The sequence below is a fragment of the Nannobrachium achirus genome (assembly GCF_963921795.1).
Source record: "Nannobrachium achirus genome assembly, chromosome: 7".
Taxonomy (NCBI): Eukaryota; Metazoa; Chordata; class Actinopteri; order Myctophiformes; family Myctophidae; genus Nannobrachium; species Nannobrachium achirus.
The window spans coordinates 16,813,061-16,830,203 of NC_137816.1; the positions used below are offsets into that span (position 1 = coordinate 16,813,061).

At 42.3% G+C, this 17,143-nt stretch overlaps 1 protein-coding gene across 1 annotated transcript in view; it reads right to left on the bottom strand.

The window, feature by feature from the left end:
- LOC308288605 (CUB and sushi domain-containing protein 1) overlaps positions 1-17,143 on the bottom strand; it is an 803,860-nt gene that overhangs the window by 338,622 nt on the left and 448,095 nt on the right. The window contains 2 exon segments of the mRNA XM_080730076.1: positions 1,749-1,861; positions 2,917-3,020. Of these exon segments, the coding sequence (XP_080586202.1) occupies positions 1,749-1,861; positions 2,917-3,020 (217 nt within the window).

The window sequence follows — 17,143 nt, forward strand, 5'->3', positions numbered from 1 at the left end:
GAGAGACGTCTGCTGTGACTCGCTGCACACGCATCCCGACCCAGAGCCGGTCGCGACGCACCGCCGCAGAGAAAGTGCGGCCGGCGGGAGCACAGAGCAAGCGACCCCGGCCGGGGCGCCCCGAGCCGAGGCGGCCACCCCGTCGCCCGGTTGAGTCCTCCGGGCAGACTGCATCCTGCAGCGTCGCAGATGCGAGCTGCTGTGAGCTTGTACGGCCACTTTTGGCATGCGCAACACGGTGTGATGACGAAGGGTCACTCCGTGTGTAACAACCGGTTTGTTTTGTGGGCCAATGGACGTTAATTAAGCGGCGGGGGAACGTGTTATAGGAGGACGATATGGACCAGAACGTCATATTCTATTCGCATTTATTGTCTGACCCGTTTCCATTCACAAATGCGCATTTAGTTTATTCGATAAAACCTCAAAATCCACCTCCCCCAAGCGGATAATTTTTTTAGCGGATAATGAAAGTTTATTCGCATTTTGAAGTGTTTCCATAAAAAGATTTTGCGAATAAGCCGTTAATGCGCAAAAAGTGGCTTTATGGAAACGCCACTTGTGTCTCATAGGAGGGCTGTGGGCAGTTCAGAAATCTGTCTGCCGGTGACATCATCGATGGGGAATCCAAGCTAATAGAAACCGCAGGCTTTAAATTCCTGAAAAGTTACGTTATAATGGAAGCCATTGTTCTTGCTACAATAAAAATCTAAATACTTAAAAAAGAATCTTGTTTAAAAAAAAAAGAAAAAGTCTTCACTGGCAGATGGTTTTCAGAACCTCCCAGAGCCCTCCTATGAGACACAGACCGAGTAGAAAAAAGGTATTATTTATTGTGAACATTAGTGAGGACCAAACACTGTATATGAAGATAAGTTGAAAAGTGGTGAAGTCGTCCTTGGCTTGGTGCAGCAATTAAGCTGATGTGCTTTTGACCCATTTGCCTATAGCTATTCAAAAATATTTTTTACTGTTTTATAGATGTCCTTAAGATTGTTGATGCCTCACTACTCTATGCCTTTTATTCTACCTTTGTAGAAAAATAATCTAGATTCACTTGTTTTTTGAGAACTACTGTACAGGACGATATCACATCTCCAATACTTGGGAAAACTCCTGTCAGTGAAACCTTGTGAGCGCGTAAAAAACTTGCGTGTGATCTAAGATGCTGATCTTAACTTTCAAAAGCACAAAACTAATATCTCCAAGACTGCCTTTTATCATCTGAGGGATATATCTAAAGATGCCTCCTGACACAGTCAGATTCTGAAAAGCTGTTTCATGCTTTTATTTTCAGTAGACTTGATTACTGTAATGCACCTTTTGCTGGTCTGTCAAAGTAGTTGTTAAATTAACTCAAGCTTGTTACGAATGTTGCTGCCAGGGTTTTAACAGACCAAAAGGTTTGAACAGATCATGTACATACATTTTAGCTTTCTTCATTGGCTCCCAGTAAGACAAATCATTTATCACTTTAAAGTACTTATTTGTAATACATGAATAGTTTAGCTCCTTCCTGCATTGCTGACATGAATACATACCAAGCAGATTTAATGCTTAAATCTAGCATAAATCAGGTTGTGTGCATACGTGTGCGTCTGCATGCGCACGTGTGTGTGTGTGTGTGTGTGTGTGTGTGTGTGTGTGTGTGTGTGTGTGTGTGTGTGTGTGTGTGTGTGTGTGTGTGTGTGTGTGTGTGGCTGTGGCTGTGCTTGCACACACACACATGTGTCAGAGGAGTGCAGTACCTTCATAGACAGCCTTAAATCCCTGTAAGCCAATGGTATCGTCCGACTGCAGGTGTAACCACATCTGACTGGACAAGCTGACAATTAGGTCGGGCACACTGGAGCCAGTCAATCTAGAGGAAGAGTCAGCCAAAGACACACACACACGCACACATACAGTACACACGTATTACCAGTAAGACTCCCTAATCGGGAGATAAGCGACCGTCAGGTCGCAGCGTGATTTTAGGGCAAAATGTGTAGGAGCAGTGTCCAAAAAATGGATTTGAAAAAATATATGGGACAGATCCATGTTGATGACATGAGTGTAGACATACTGTGTGCCGATTTGTGTAATTTTAGGGCAAAATCTGTAGGGGCAGTGTCCAAAAATGTGTTTGAAAAAATGGGCCTGATGGTGGCGCTATATGGGACAGATCCATGTTGATGACATGAGTGTAGACATACTGTGTACCGATTTGCGTGATTTTAGGGCAAAATCTGTAGGAGCAGTGTCCAAAAATGTGTTTGAAAAAATGGGCCTGATGGTGGCGCTATATAGGACAGATTCATGTTGACGGCTCTCTTGGCGCCGCCGAGGCGGGTGCGTGGGTACCGGCCCCGGCTCTCCCGGTCGCTCCTAGCCCGAGTTACGGCATTTTATGTGCGCTGCAGTGGCGGGGGTCCTCCACTAGGGGTGCGACCACTTTTGCATCCATTCTGGAGCACCAGGAGTTGGTGGTCCCTGGGAATTCCCTGTGAACAGCCCCGTTGGGGTGGTCATTGGTCATTTTAGCACTTTTTGGCGGCGGCGACAGGGGGTCCCTGGGGGTCCCTGGAGCTCCGGGGGTCCCGGGAGGGGTGGGGGTTGTGGATTGGCAGGCAAGGAGTGTGTGTGCAAAGTTTGGCATGGATTGGGGCAACGGTGGCGGAGATATGAGTTGGGGAAAAGTGTGACGTGACGGACAGACTGACAGACTGACGGACAGACAGCCTGTCGAGGTTTTGGTAGTAACTGCGACCTGACGGTCGCAATAACACAATAATAGCAATATTAATACTATTCTAATGTACATTAACCAACATTGCTTTCATTGCGGTTTGTCATGCTAATAATTGTAAAAGTTTTAGCATTTTCGTTGTACAAGTAGTAGTAGTAGCATTTCACCAGTATGCAGGTGGTACTTACACATATAGTACTCTCCGTGTGTCTCCTATCTTCCCCCCGTCCCCCACAGTTAGAGTGTCATATCCTCTCTCCAGGTCAAATTCTTCAAAAGCCAACTTTATCACCTATGGGAACAAAACAACAGATATATGTGTTATCAATCCACGCAGAGAGGGTTGCATGTAAAGCGAAATGTGTCGTCTTCATTTGTACCCTTAGAAACAATGACGATAATGACAGGTAAGGCTAGATAATGCCATCACACCATGTAAATGTCTCCTTCACGGGAACAGCACTGAAGTGTTTTGCGTCCTTTGTGTGTCCCTTGAAGGTGTCACTGCTCTTTTTGCAGCAGCAGACTTATAACTTCTTGAGGGCACATTGTGACAGGGGGATAACGGTACGTCCTCTGCATGCAACCAGCAATGCATCATGAATCTTTTGCGTGCTGTGAAATGATCATTGTTCCTGGGAAATAATGTATGACGATCAAATATGCATTAGCCATAAATCATTATCTCACACAATCCGGGGGGGAAAGCAGGTTGTCGCATTCATAAAACGTGAATGTCAGAGAGCGCACTGGCAGTTCAGAAGACACGGGGACATTTTGAAGTTGGGGATTACAGTAGAATCCGCCTTGTGATGATGAATGAAAAAAATTGAGTTATGATTGAGTAAAAAAAAAAGAATAATTAAATAGTTAAGCCTATAATCACATTCAATAAACGCAAGATGCCTACCAAACATCCCTTTAATGTAAAAACAAGAACAGCAGTCTGATGGGATAACTCCTGTCAACTAAAAACAAGATCAAAGGGGATCTACATGTTAAAAAGAGCAGTGTTAAAATAAGACATTTCCTGCTTGTCAAATATCAATCACACGCACGCACAATAGAAATGTTAAGAGAAAGAATATCCTTGTGCATTCAAGTGTATTTGGGGGGGGGGGGGGGGGGGGGGGGGCACATGCACACACAAAAGCAGATTGTACTGTGAACATACTGGAACACAAATCGCTAATATACTTTTGGAGAATTGAGTTTTTCTATTCATGTCTGGCATTGGTGTTTGTTACGATCCATTGTCGTACAACCTTTTCATACGTAAACAACAGTCTGTGGGCAAAAGCTCATTATGGAACAGAACTGAGAAATGAAAAGGTATAATGTTTCCTCGTGATTCCATGCGTGTGCGCTGCGGGTGCACACGCAGGTACGCAGGATCTCACATAACAACTGTCACTGGGGCAGAGTAAGTGTTTTTGTGTATGCAATTTTGTTTGTTGTTTGTTTTCGTAAGCAGATCATAAAGCAGCAGTAGCACTCTTAAAGCAAGAAAGGAAGCGTAATTATATACTCCTCATTTGCAAGAAACTCAAAGCTGCTCAGTAGAGCAATATAGACCCATTTAGACAGAATTAACTCATACCCTGCCAAACCCGAGGAACCCGAGAATTTCGCGATGTCCCTCCCTGCCACGCCCGAGGAACCCGAGAATTTCCGCCATTTTGAAAAAAAAAAAAAAAAAAAAAAAAAAAATGTTTTGGGACCCCAAAAACGTTAGTAGGCATGATAGCGATCGCCAAATTGCTTGTTTAACCCCCATACAACTCAGGTAGCAGACCTCCAAGCTCACAACAGTGTAAAACATAATGGCTGCTATCTCATGAATGCCTGAACGGATTTCCATTCGGATTTTTTTGTTTGAAAGCTGTGAGCAATGTGGACACACGTGGTGCATTATCTAGGCATGGGTGTGCATGATCCGTGCACTATGAATTACATGGAAGTCTATGGAGACGAATGGCAGTTAAAGAGTACGAAGGTATTGTTAAATGGCAGCATATGAGTTAAGATGAGTCTACAGTCCAAAACAACATTACATTAGTGTTATTCTATTAAAGAAGAAAGAAGGCAAGAAGAAAGCAAGCCAGCAAAAAAAGCAAGAAAGAATAATCTCCAGTTCTATAGGGTTTTCTCCTGATCAGGTCGCAGATAAACGTCTTGGTTCTCCCACTTGGTTTTCTTCCTTCAGGAAACTTTCGCTTTCCATTCAGCAATCTATAGAGGTAACTCTCCAAGAAAAAGATCCAAGTAACAGAAACTGGATTACGTTTCATGAGTGGACATTCCATTTAAAAGGGGAGGAAGTGAAGCATTTTCACTCTGGGTCGTTAGCAAGCAGCAGAGCAAGCAAAGAGCAGCTCAATAGCCCATTTAAGCGTCATTAAGAGCGCTCTGCAACCCAAAGCTAAGGCAAAATACCTTCAGTCATCCAGCCAGCGGACTAGCACAACTGTGAGTGGCTGGGTCACCTCGGGGCACGATTACGTCCTGGGAGAGATCGACAGTAATCTCTCTCCCATGCTGATCTCAATTTCTCAGAGGGCATTTCTGTGCCAATCTAGTCCCCATTTCAGGGGCATTTCTTCTGGTCGGCGCAGTTCAATAGCCCCTTATAAACAACATTACAGCCACTCTGTAATCCACACCTGGAGTGTATTACCTTCTGCCAGTTGGCCAGATAAACCGGTACAGAATAGACTGCAAACATGCCCTGAGGTGAGACACCCTCAGCATGCGCGCACGCGCACACACACACACACACACACACACACACACACACACACACACACACACACACACACACGCACACACACACACACACACACACACACACACACACACACACACACACACACACACGCACGCACGCACGCACGCACACACACACACACACACACACACACACACACAGGTATACACAACAATATCTACCGTAAAGTCCTGACCTTGATCTTGATGAGGTGGCCCTCTCAAAGACTAGCAGAAGCATAGCTATAGCGAAGTAGAGGAGCTGTGCTGACTCACTACAGAGCAGCAATTATAGCACTCCGATAAGATTTTTGTCTATACAACTGCAACCAGTATACAAACCTGTCTGTCTGTCTGTCTATCTGTAAGTCTATCTATCAGCTCAATGTATACAGCAATAGCGCAATAATACCCCTCCATTGCTTTTAAATTGTGGTACATTCTGGCCAGTCTAATAAACCTCCATGGGTCAACTCAGGGCAGGCTGACTGACAGGCTATTACATGGAAATCGAGCTGCCAAGCAGTCATCCACAGGTCTCCCCTCAAACCTACGCTGCTGCAGCAAAAGCAAAATATATTGATTAGATGCTAGATGAGGAACTGTGTAAATCTAAATCGGGTGAATTACCTTTTAGTGTGACACAGCCACGGGGCAAACCCTACCCACAGAACAACAGTCATCTGGAGGTCAGCCACATCCGGAAAGAAGAGCACATTGTGACCAGCGGTGTTGAGTCACCGCTGACCAGTGAGCATTTGTAGGTTTTGTCAAGTTTAGCCAGCTAGTCACTGCAGTTCTGTTGACAAAAAAAATCTAAAGCTTCACCTGGACTTCAAGTGACTTTATTTACACGAATGCATATGAGTCCTATGCATTCGTAGGTCCTATGATAGGACCTACAGTACACTGCAGTGCCCTGACATACCGTCGTTGTCGGATGAAAACCTTGTATGCCCAAAACCGTTCGTTTTGCATTTATCATTTTAAAAATGATTTAAGCTAGTGAAAACAGCCGATCTACAAGCACACAACGCCTCGCGGTGCGAGGCGTTGTGTGCTTGTAGATCTGCTGTTTTCACTACTTTTGTGCGACGGCCTTGAATGATGAAGCAGGGCTTTACTTTACGAAAAAACATACACATTTGAAACTTGGAGATACGAGGTTTCCACCGGGCAACGACGATATAGAAGCAGAACTTTAGAATGTAAACTTTTATTCATGTGGACCGTATTCCCCAATAACTCACTCACGTTCATTAACAAGAATCTGATTAGAGCACATATTAGATATGGAGCGACAAATTAGTGTTTCTTATTTTGGTCCCTAATTTCTCTGGGGTAATTCCCTGGAACTCAAGCCACAATTCCAGAAGCACTTCTGTGGGTCTGTGTAGCTCAGTAGAGCCATGTAAACAATAATGGGCTGCATTCACTGCAACAGTAACTGTTCCTCTTGATCTACACAAAGGAAATGCACAGGCAGGATACACACTCACCCCCCACCCCACAGCATCTAAATAGCTGCTTTGTAGTTCTGCTTGGCTGTCATCATGCTGACAGCATCAACTTTACATTTCTGGCTGTTATTGCTGTCAGCAAGCTGTAAAATTGTAAGAACTGACAACTTTGTAATCCTAATGGGTCATAGAGATTTACTTGGCTAGCCTGTCAGCTGTGCCCTGCAAATACCCAGATGAACCATGCCTATCTGTTAACTTTGTCCTGGAGTAACCCATGCACAATGTGATGCAGGAAGCAAACAACTTTTGTGTGGTAAAATAACTCAAGAACCCCCCGGTTGGTCTCGTCACTTACAGCAGTTTTGAGACACCTTATTGTTATAGATATGGGGCCGTCGGTGGCGTAGTTTGGAACAACTCAAAGCACATCCTATTTTGAGCACCAGCCACTTGACAGCTCTGTTGAATCCATGTAATAGAAAAATTGAGTTCAGGAGGGCAACACCTGTAGCTATATACTGTGCGAGGCAATACCAATTTACATTTCCAGCGTTCAGCAGACTCTCTCAACTAGAGTGCTCTGCGATAATGTCAACAGTAGTGTAACCTCAAAACTGAATTAAAATAAATGTTAAAAATGGACCGTAATGAGGAGTAGTGGCCAACAAAGCAGTTCTCAGGTCGTGGGGCAAGTAAAAACGTCCCTGTCTCCGGCATAACGACACATCATTAAGTTGGAAGAATCCTTTTGAGACTGTACAGAAACACCCCAGCCAAAGACGTTTGCTCTCAAAAAGAGAATTGCCTTTGGTCTAAGATGTAACAGCATAAAAGCCATCTAAAAAGCCTTGTGTCGGGACAGCAAGCTAAACAGGACATTATTAGGAAGTCATTTCATCATAACATTCAATTAGATCACTATCCATTTGTCTGTAGCAATTTGTTTGTTACCCATATGCCATGTTAGACCTGGATATTAACATGCCAACGTGGACAATGACATCTGCTCTCGCTTCTATTTCCCATGCAAAATGCAGACTGCTATGCTTGTCACATCCTCCAATCCTTGTATTATTTACATCCTTTAGAACAGGGGTCTTCAACGTTTTCAGGCCAAGGACCCCTTATTTGAGAGAGAGAGTGGAAGCAGGGGCCCCCACAACCTCTTCATAGACTCCATATGGTTTCATTGTTTGACAGCACGACCATCCGTATTTTTTGGATTCATGTCAATGTGTGTTTTCAGATATTTAACCACTTGAACCGTCAATACTTAATAAACTTGACCTTTCACTGTAATTAGTCTGCTCTTTTCCCCCTCCAAAGCTCTTTGTCAAAAATAGCCGATCTACAAGCTCACAACGCCTAGCAGCATGAGGCGTTGTGAGCTTGTAGATCGGCTATTTTTGGCTAAAGTTCAAGTGGTTAATATAAAAAAGGCGGGGAAAAAACAAGTTTCTATCACAGCAAGATTTGGAGGACCCCTGTAGTAACTCTGAGGACCCCCTAGGGGTCCCGGACCCCCTGTTGAAGACCCCTGCTTTAGAAACAAGTAAATGCCAAAGGTCTTCTTTATCTATTTTTGCCTTTATTTTACATTGGACTACCACTTACTGTGCACCATTGTCACCAGCTGTCACCTAATTGTGAGTGACCACAATTTGTGAGCGATGTATGAAGAACATTAGCTCTGTATCTGCTTACTGTATTAACAATCAACTCGTGACAATGTCAGCCATTCTGCCTTCCGTAAATACAAGAGCACGAGCAGTAATACGACAAGTGTTGTAACAAATGAGCTTAAACCCATCTTGTTAGGCTTCATTGGTGGTGATTAGCCTGAATAGAATGGCAAAATAGGTGTCTAGCAAACATTAAAGTGATGAGAGTGACAGTGACAGAAAGAATGATCCAATATTTAATACAGTAATAAACACACACACTCCCACACACATTTGCACGCTGATGCACGAACACACACACACACACAGTACACACACACACACACACACACACACACACACACACACACACACACACACACACACATGTATTCACCAAGCACAAAATAGCAATTATTAGAGGAGTGTGTGTGTGTGTGTGTGTGTGTGTGTGTGTGTGTGTGTGTGTGTGTGTGTGTGTGTGTGTGTGTGTGTGTGTGTGTGTGTGTGTGTGTGTGTGTGTGTGTGAGAGAGAGAGAGAGAGAGAGAGAGAGATAATGTGTTAGAGTGAGTGACAGGGTTTATGTATGTGAGCAACCAGGCATGGTTTAGACTTAAACAAGAGAATTATTAGCTTGACACTGTCAGATCAATGACTGACACATACGCACACGCCCGCACGCACGCGCACACACGCAAAAACACACACACACGCGCGCACAAAAACACACACACACACACACACACACACACACACACACACACACACACACACACACACACACACACACACACACACACACACACACACACACACACACACACACACACACACACACACGATGATAGACGTCTGACAGGATGTCAAATTTGACATACACACACTTTTTCACATCAAGTGATTGTAAAATCACTTGAAGTCGTGGGCCATAAGACTGTGACAACAGAAATTAACAAAATGTTCATGGTTATCCGGTTGACCGTTGTTGTGTGTTATATGTTCGATTGGACACAACAATGGACATAAATGTCCAATATGGTAACATATTAGGGCCTGCTTCAAACTGCATTCATGCATTTTGATGTTTTGTGTGCCAGTCCTTTATAGAGCACATGCTTAGATGTTGATATTAACAAAATAGGAAGTACATATTTCAGTATGTTCTGCATGGGTCATTGGCATGGAAGCGTCTTTGCAGGAAGAGTATTTGAGAAACGCTGGCAAGGTGAAGTGTTTACATGTTCGTATGAATGAAAGGTATTGCTTTGTTTTGAGCACCCGACTGGTAAGAAATAATTCACCTTGATTGTGCCCATCTTCCATCTTCTCCATTATCATTCACTTCAAACACATCTTGTGCTCGAAATGAATGATGATGGTATAGACCTATAACCAGCCTCCTCCAGAAAGCTACATTTTCATTTGCTATGAAAGCAAATGTGTTATTATTATGTTTTTCTACATTGGAATAGGTAGGCCTAATGTTCTCCAGGGGCCACAAGAAAGCTCTGCTAGGGCCAAATCTGGCCCGTGGGCCGCCAGTTGAATATCACTACTCTACAGGGTATCTGCCCATTTCTAAAGTTACAATTTAATGACTTTTAAGAGCTTTTTAAAACCGAATTAGCCAAATTGCCAAAGATTACAAAAGAAAGAGGCAAACATTGTGAAAATAGCCGAGCTCATAACACCTCGCACTTCACAATAATTATTTATCTGTAGAACAGTCGGTAGCACTTTATAATGAAGTACCTCAATAAAGGCTAATTAACAGCTAATAAGGCACTTATTAACAATGAATTAACAGCTAATAAGGCACATTAAGTCCTAATAGTGCATTTATAAACCCTTTACTATGCACTTATTATGAGATCAATTAACACTAACAAATCCTTAATAAAACCTTTATTATAACAGTATAAACAACAACAAGTCATTAATTAAGCCTTTATTAACACTTTATTAGGCAATTTAAAGCCACCTATTCTAAAGTGGGAACACATCGGGTACACCCGCCACTCTGACATGTCGGAAAGGAGACATGTCAGAGTGACGGGTGTACCCGATAGTAGTTAAGTTTCCCATAAGGGGACTAATAATTATTAATTAAGTCTTATTAACCATTTATAAATCTAAATAGTATTATAATACATTTATAACTATTAATTAAGAACTTATAAGCACATAACGATTAAGTATCTCATAAATACACTACCCCCTTATTATTGCCTTATTAAGATGTATAAGCACATATTAAGGTTAATAAGTATCTTATAAGTGTTTAATTAGTTGTTAATTCATTATAATTAACTCGTTAATTATGGTTTAATAATGTTTGAATAAGAGTTAATTAATTGTTAATGTGCCTTATTAGCTGTTAATTAATTGTCAATAAGTGCCTTATTAGCTGTTAATTAGCCTTTATTGAGGTACTTCATTATAAAGTGCTACCGAACAGTCAAACTAAATGTAATGCCTACAATTCCATGGACTTCCATGGGTCCCGAGTTCAAATATGATTATTGTTGTTTTTTTTGGGGGGGGGGTCAGTCAGTCCGTCAGTCTGTCCGTCAGTCTGTCACGTCACGTCACATCACACTTTTGCCCAACTCATATCTGGGACCACCGACTCCTGGTGCTCCAGAACAGATGCAAAAGTGGTCGCGCCACTGCAGCGCAGTACATAAAATGCCATAACTCGGGCTAGGAGCGACCGGGAGAGGAGCGGAGACAGCCGTGCTAGAGCGCCACCTAGCGGCGGACCCCCGCCACTGCAGCCCGCTAAAAAGGATGTAACTCGCTCCCCCAGCGACCGGGAGAGACAGGCCGGCACCCAGGGGGTCCCCGGGGGCCCAGCCACCGCCGGGGCCCCCCGCACCCCAGGGAAAAAAATATGTGAAAAGAGTCAAAAGTAGCAGATCATACATGTGACCTGACGCCTGACGGTCGCTTATCTCCCGATTAGGTTGTCTTACTGGTGTTATATAATACACAAGTAACACTCCCTGAGGTCGAGTAGCGACCGTAGGGAATACCAGTATATTTTGTCACACACAAACACACACACACACACATACACAGAGCTAGTGACTGAGTTCTTCATGTGCTGCTCTGGCCCCATCTGTTGGATGGACCTGTGTGTGTGGGGGTAATCAAGCATGACAGATTTTCTGCTGCAGGTTTCTATACTAAGTAATGCTCCCTACGGTCACAATAAAACGAAATCCCGAACTTCTTCGGGATCAGCACACCACCGCCTGGTTCCGAAATCCCGAACTAGTTCGGGAATGGCACTTAAAGTGTTTGCCTAAATGACCCTAATTGGTCAGAATGCGAATACTTCAATCCTCTGAAAACCTATCCTCCTCTTTGAGCCCTGCGTTTGCTTGAACAAAGTGTGCAGTATGTACGTGTGTCGGTCATTCTTTGTATGTCTGTGACCTTAACCTCCACTTATTTTGGTTGCCTATATAGCATCAAAACATGGGAATATCATCGCTGATGTGATAGTTTGTTAGTGTCTACGTAGAGATCTGAAAACGCTGCTGAATGTTTATGTCAATAAGCAAACAGATAAAAATGAAACTAATAAATTCTGACACATGACAAGGTTTAGATTAAAATGTTCTGAATACTGCTGGCAAATGTATATACACACACACACGCACACACGCGCACACACACACACACACACACACACACACACACACACACACACACACACACGCACACGCACACGCACACGCACACACACGCATGCACAGAAATCATCAGCTTTGTGGGTCAGTTAAGTTGACAGAAAGTAAACACACAGTCAACATTCATCAAATCACGCACATGCACGCAAATACGTGCACGCACACAGACACACAAACACACACACACACAAGTTTACCACATTTTGCCGACAGACTGTCATTAAAAAATATATATGTGGTGTTTTTATTTACAACAAAACAAATGACAACAGATATAAGATAATACTGAAGTAGATTGACACACTCATGCACGCACGCACGCACACAATGTTTTTTATACCTGCTTTGTGAAATAAAATAAGTCATGTGGAATAATAACCAGTCAAAGAAAAGATAGAAGAGGGAAAGGGGGGTGCATGAAGAGAGACGCAGATGAATACATAAAGAAATGGTGAAAGACGGAGAGAGATAGATAGAGAAAGGGGAGGAGAGACAGAAAGATGACCATTATTAATCTTTATTTATCTCCCCGTCTCTCTGCCTCTCTCGCTCTCTTGCTCTCCCTTGTTCCACCTCTTCCCTCCCTCTGCCTTTGTCTCGTTCCCTGCCCCCCCCCCCACACACACACACACATACACCACACCACTCACACACACACACACACACACACAAGATTGTCTCTGCCATCGACCACAGATAGTACGCATCAATAGATATAGTCGCTGTTGGGCAGAAGCTTCGTATCTCCATGTTTCTACTTGTTATGTTTTTTCCTGTTGTAAATGAATGACCTACTATGTGTTGTCAGCTTGCAGGTCGGCTATTTTCACCATTTCAAAATGTTATATATTAATGTTATGTTATGTTATGTTTTATTTATTTGACATGGACATCACAATCACATTGGACGAACCAGATGCATTGATATAAGTGATTATAGCACAAGTGCCAATTCTCATCACCTGTCCACAGGAGGCTTTTCTATTTTACAATAATCAAATCTAACACCCAATCAAGTACAATAAACATTAATACTAATCTAAGACCCATGCAATCAAGTACAAAAACAATAATACTGATCTAAAACCCAGTCAGGTACAAACAATTATAATATGTGCTTACTAATAAGAACTAACAACAGCGAACCACAATCTGACCCATCAGCTTGTGGGACATACAACAACATAAATAGCCATAATCAGTCAATTCACACAGCAGGTAAATAACAGAAACTATTCATGTGAACACAGTTGATTTGATTTCAACCATAACTTGAGTCCTCTGTAAAAGACATTAGCATCTGTCTCTAGTTTTAAAACGGTGGGCAAGGAGTTCCAAAGGTCTACCCCCTTAACCCTTTCAGTGCCCAGAATCACCACTAGAGGGCGCCCAATGGCCATAGAATCCACCATAGACATATGCTGTATATGCACAAGCCCTGCGCAGCCATGATGCGCCTGAACACTTTCCTTTGTGCATGAACAGGAACAGAATGAAGTTAGCTTGAAGTTAGCTATTGGCTACCAAGCATTTTAGAAGCCCTATTTTCGGTGATTTAGCCGTGATTAAACCTTGCACACCTCATGGATATGCATGGAACAGAGAAAATTAGCTCTAAAGATCCTGGATTGCATTGGAGTGGATGGCAAATATCGGCGCCGCGACGCTCTCGCGGGCCGTGTAAACAGATGCCGGCCGGCGGCCCGGCTCAAAAAAAATAAATAAAAAAAAATCCCGAACTAGTTCGGGATTGGCACCCTGAACGTTAATAAGGTCCAAACTATCCCGAACTAGTTCGGGATTTTTTTTTTTTTTTTTTTTCTAGATTGGCACTATAAGAGTTAACTGAGAAGGCAGAATGATAAAAAAGGAATGGTTTAGGACGTACACGGTTTCAACCCGACAGTGATGGAATGCTTTGTCAGAGCGGGTCGCACTGAGGCCCCCGTTGGCGACGTATAATCACCTGCCGTATACTCTGTGTACACAAATGAAGCAATGATTCCAGATCAATGCGGTGCTGCATGAAAATATGCTGATGAGGGTGCATTAGTGGGCCCTCAACTGATGGAAAAGCCACTAGGTAAGCAGAGCCATCTGAAACATGCTGAGACCCTTCAAGCATTGTGCCAACACAGTGCACAAAGATGGCTCCTTTACGCTTGGAAGGGTTTTATGCCTTTAGTCGCTGGTGATTAACCACTTTCAACCTTTCCGGCATGTCATTATAGGAAAAACCTTCACAAAGAAAATTAAAAAAAAAAAGATGAAAAAAATAAAATCTCCAAAACCTTTCAAAAATCTTCAGTAATTTAGAGGGAAAAAAAGCAAACAACGCAATGAAAGGTAGATCAGCTACCTTTTTTTAAAGTTATATTTTTCAGGCTTTCCTTGCCTTTATTGATGGCCCACATACAGTAGAGAGACAGAAAACAGAGATAGAGTCACAGGGTGAGAACTGAGAAGCAAAGGTCTACCGGCCTCGGGAATCTAATCTAACCCGGGACTCGCAGTCAGGCTTAGTAGTTATCCACATAAACCCTATAGGCCTAGAGTATATTTAGTTGTGTTCGCTCTATAGTAGGCCCCCTCCATCTTTCGATCTTCACAGAAAATGTCCATCTACCCCCAGACTAGGTACACTAGGGTCCATGACATGGTTAATCAGTTTGAATTACGCCTTGCGAGAAGGAGAGGGGATACTTTTGAGACAAGAAAAAAGACAAAAAATACTTATTATTCGTTCTGAGACAAGGACACCAGCTTGATATGAGAACAAAGAAGTGGCATGGTGGTAAAAATAGTCAACCAACTTCAGAATGTGCTCACTGTGTCACGGTGTACACTCAGAAAGCCCTTTGCTTAATGACTCATAGGGCTTCGTCTGCGAGGTGCTTCAAGGTTCCCATGCCAACTCCCAGACAGTGTCTGTAGGAAATCGTTTAAGCAAATGAAATCGGCATGCTAAACTCACTTATGCAAATAGGAGCGTTTTATGTCCATGCCACTTTTGCACTACTTTCAGCCTTAAGATATGCACATATGTACTGTAACGCATACTAATGGCCTTCAAGTTGTTATTCCTCCGTAATGCAAATAATGGTTTAATTAGGGCTGCGGTAAAATAGATACTGTAACTGTAATATTCTGTAGCTCAATTTAGGCTTTCTAGCTAACCGCAGATATGTGAACAAATGGAGTAAATAAATCGACTTTGTTTTCTTCCTGCATTCTTTACCCGTATAACTCTTTTAAATGAAAAACATTGGGAGCTTTAGAAAACATAATTTCACCCACTCTTTAACATGTGTTGTAGACTCCTATCATTAGCAGGAATAGAGTTGTTGAGGCAGTGTTTCTGATTATGGGGACATAATAATCTATAGACATGCAGCAGCATCCACTCTTAAATCCCTGGTCTGGTCAATCCGTTTCATCACAGGTGACAGGTATGGTACCCACCATTGTGTTTTGTATAATAAGAACTTTAGCCAAAAATAGCAGATATACAAGCTTGTAGATCGGCTATTTTTGGCAAATAGGTTTTGGTGTAGAGGTTAAAAAAAGCAGGCCAAATTGGCTAAGTATCGACGATTTAAGTGGTTAAATATCTGAAGAAAAAAAAACACATTAACACGAATCAACATAGACTGATGACAGTGCTGTCAAACAAGTCTATGAGACTATCTATGAAATCTATGAAATCTATGAAAATCTGCAACAATTAATTTTATACAAAGTGGGGGTCCCCTGCTTCATCTCTCTCTCAACTAAGGGGTCCTTGGCCTGAAAATGTTGAAGACCCCTGGTATAAAGCCATACTTGGAGATTGTCCTAGCTATATCTCAGCATTTTTGGGCCTTATCACACCCGATTGAGTGGTTTACCCACTTTTAATTAAGGTGCCCATGGTTAACTCAGAGTTTGGTAGATCTGCTTTCAGCCCTACCACATGGAATGACTTGCAGACTACATTGAAGCCGACCACTCTTGTACCCTTGAGTCGCTTTAGATCTCGGGGGAACAAACCGGTGACCACAATATGTAATTGTTTTTAATTTGGTCTTGGTTTCTATTATAACTTATATACAGTATGCCACCTGTATGCCTTTTATTGTTTCTCAATTTCTGCATGTAATATTATTTTCAACAGTGAAATTGCTTCTGTATTGTGCTACTCGACGACACTGCAAATGAGTTTAACGACTCAGTGTAATTTCGAGAATAAACACATCTTGAATGAATGAATGTGATAATAGAGTTAAAGATACTGTATGCTGATGGAGAAAGAAGGTAGACTGCTTTAATGAACGCTTTTCATTTAAACTCTTTGGGTTGGCTCTGTGGGCAAAACTGATGTTATTCAATAAGCATCTCAATGGAAAGTCCTATTTAGGTTGCCAGCAACTCGTCAATTACTGAATGCTAATTATTTTGCATTGTATTTTGTGTAAGAATTATTTCAGTACCCTTTGTATTAGGGCTGAACAATTAATCAAAACAAAAACAATGAGAACGAATGCAATTTCCAAATCACAATAAATTGCATAAAAGAGAGGCCCCACAGGCCCACACTGATGGGTATTTAAATATTTTAGGAAACATTTGGTCCATGAATAAAGGACAAATAGAACATTAACTTCAACCTTACATGTTTAAAGAATGTTTAGCTTACATTACTGTAGTACATTACTGACAGTTTTCAGTTTTCAACACAATATATTTGTCAAAGTTACATTAGTTACACAGTTTGAAAAGTCTATGACTTTGTCGTAGTGACAAGAATATTGGGGAATTTAAGGAACCCGTTTCTACTACCACGACGT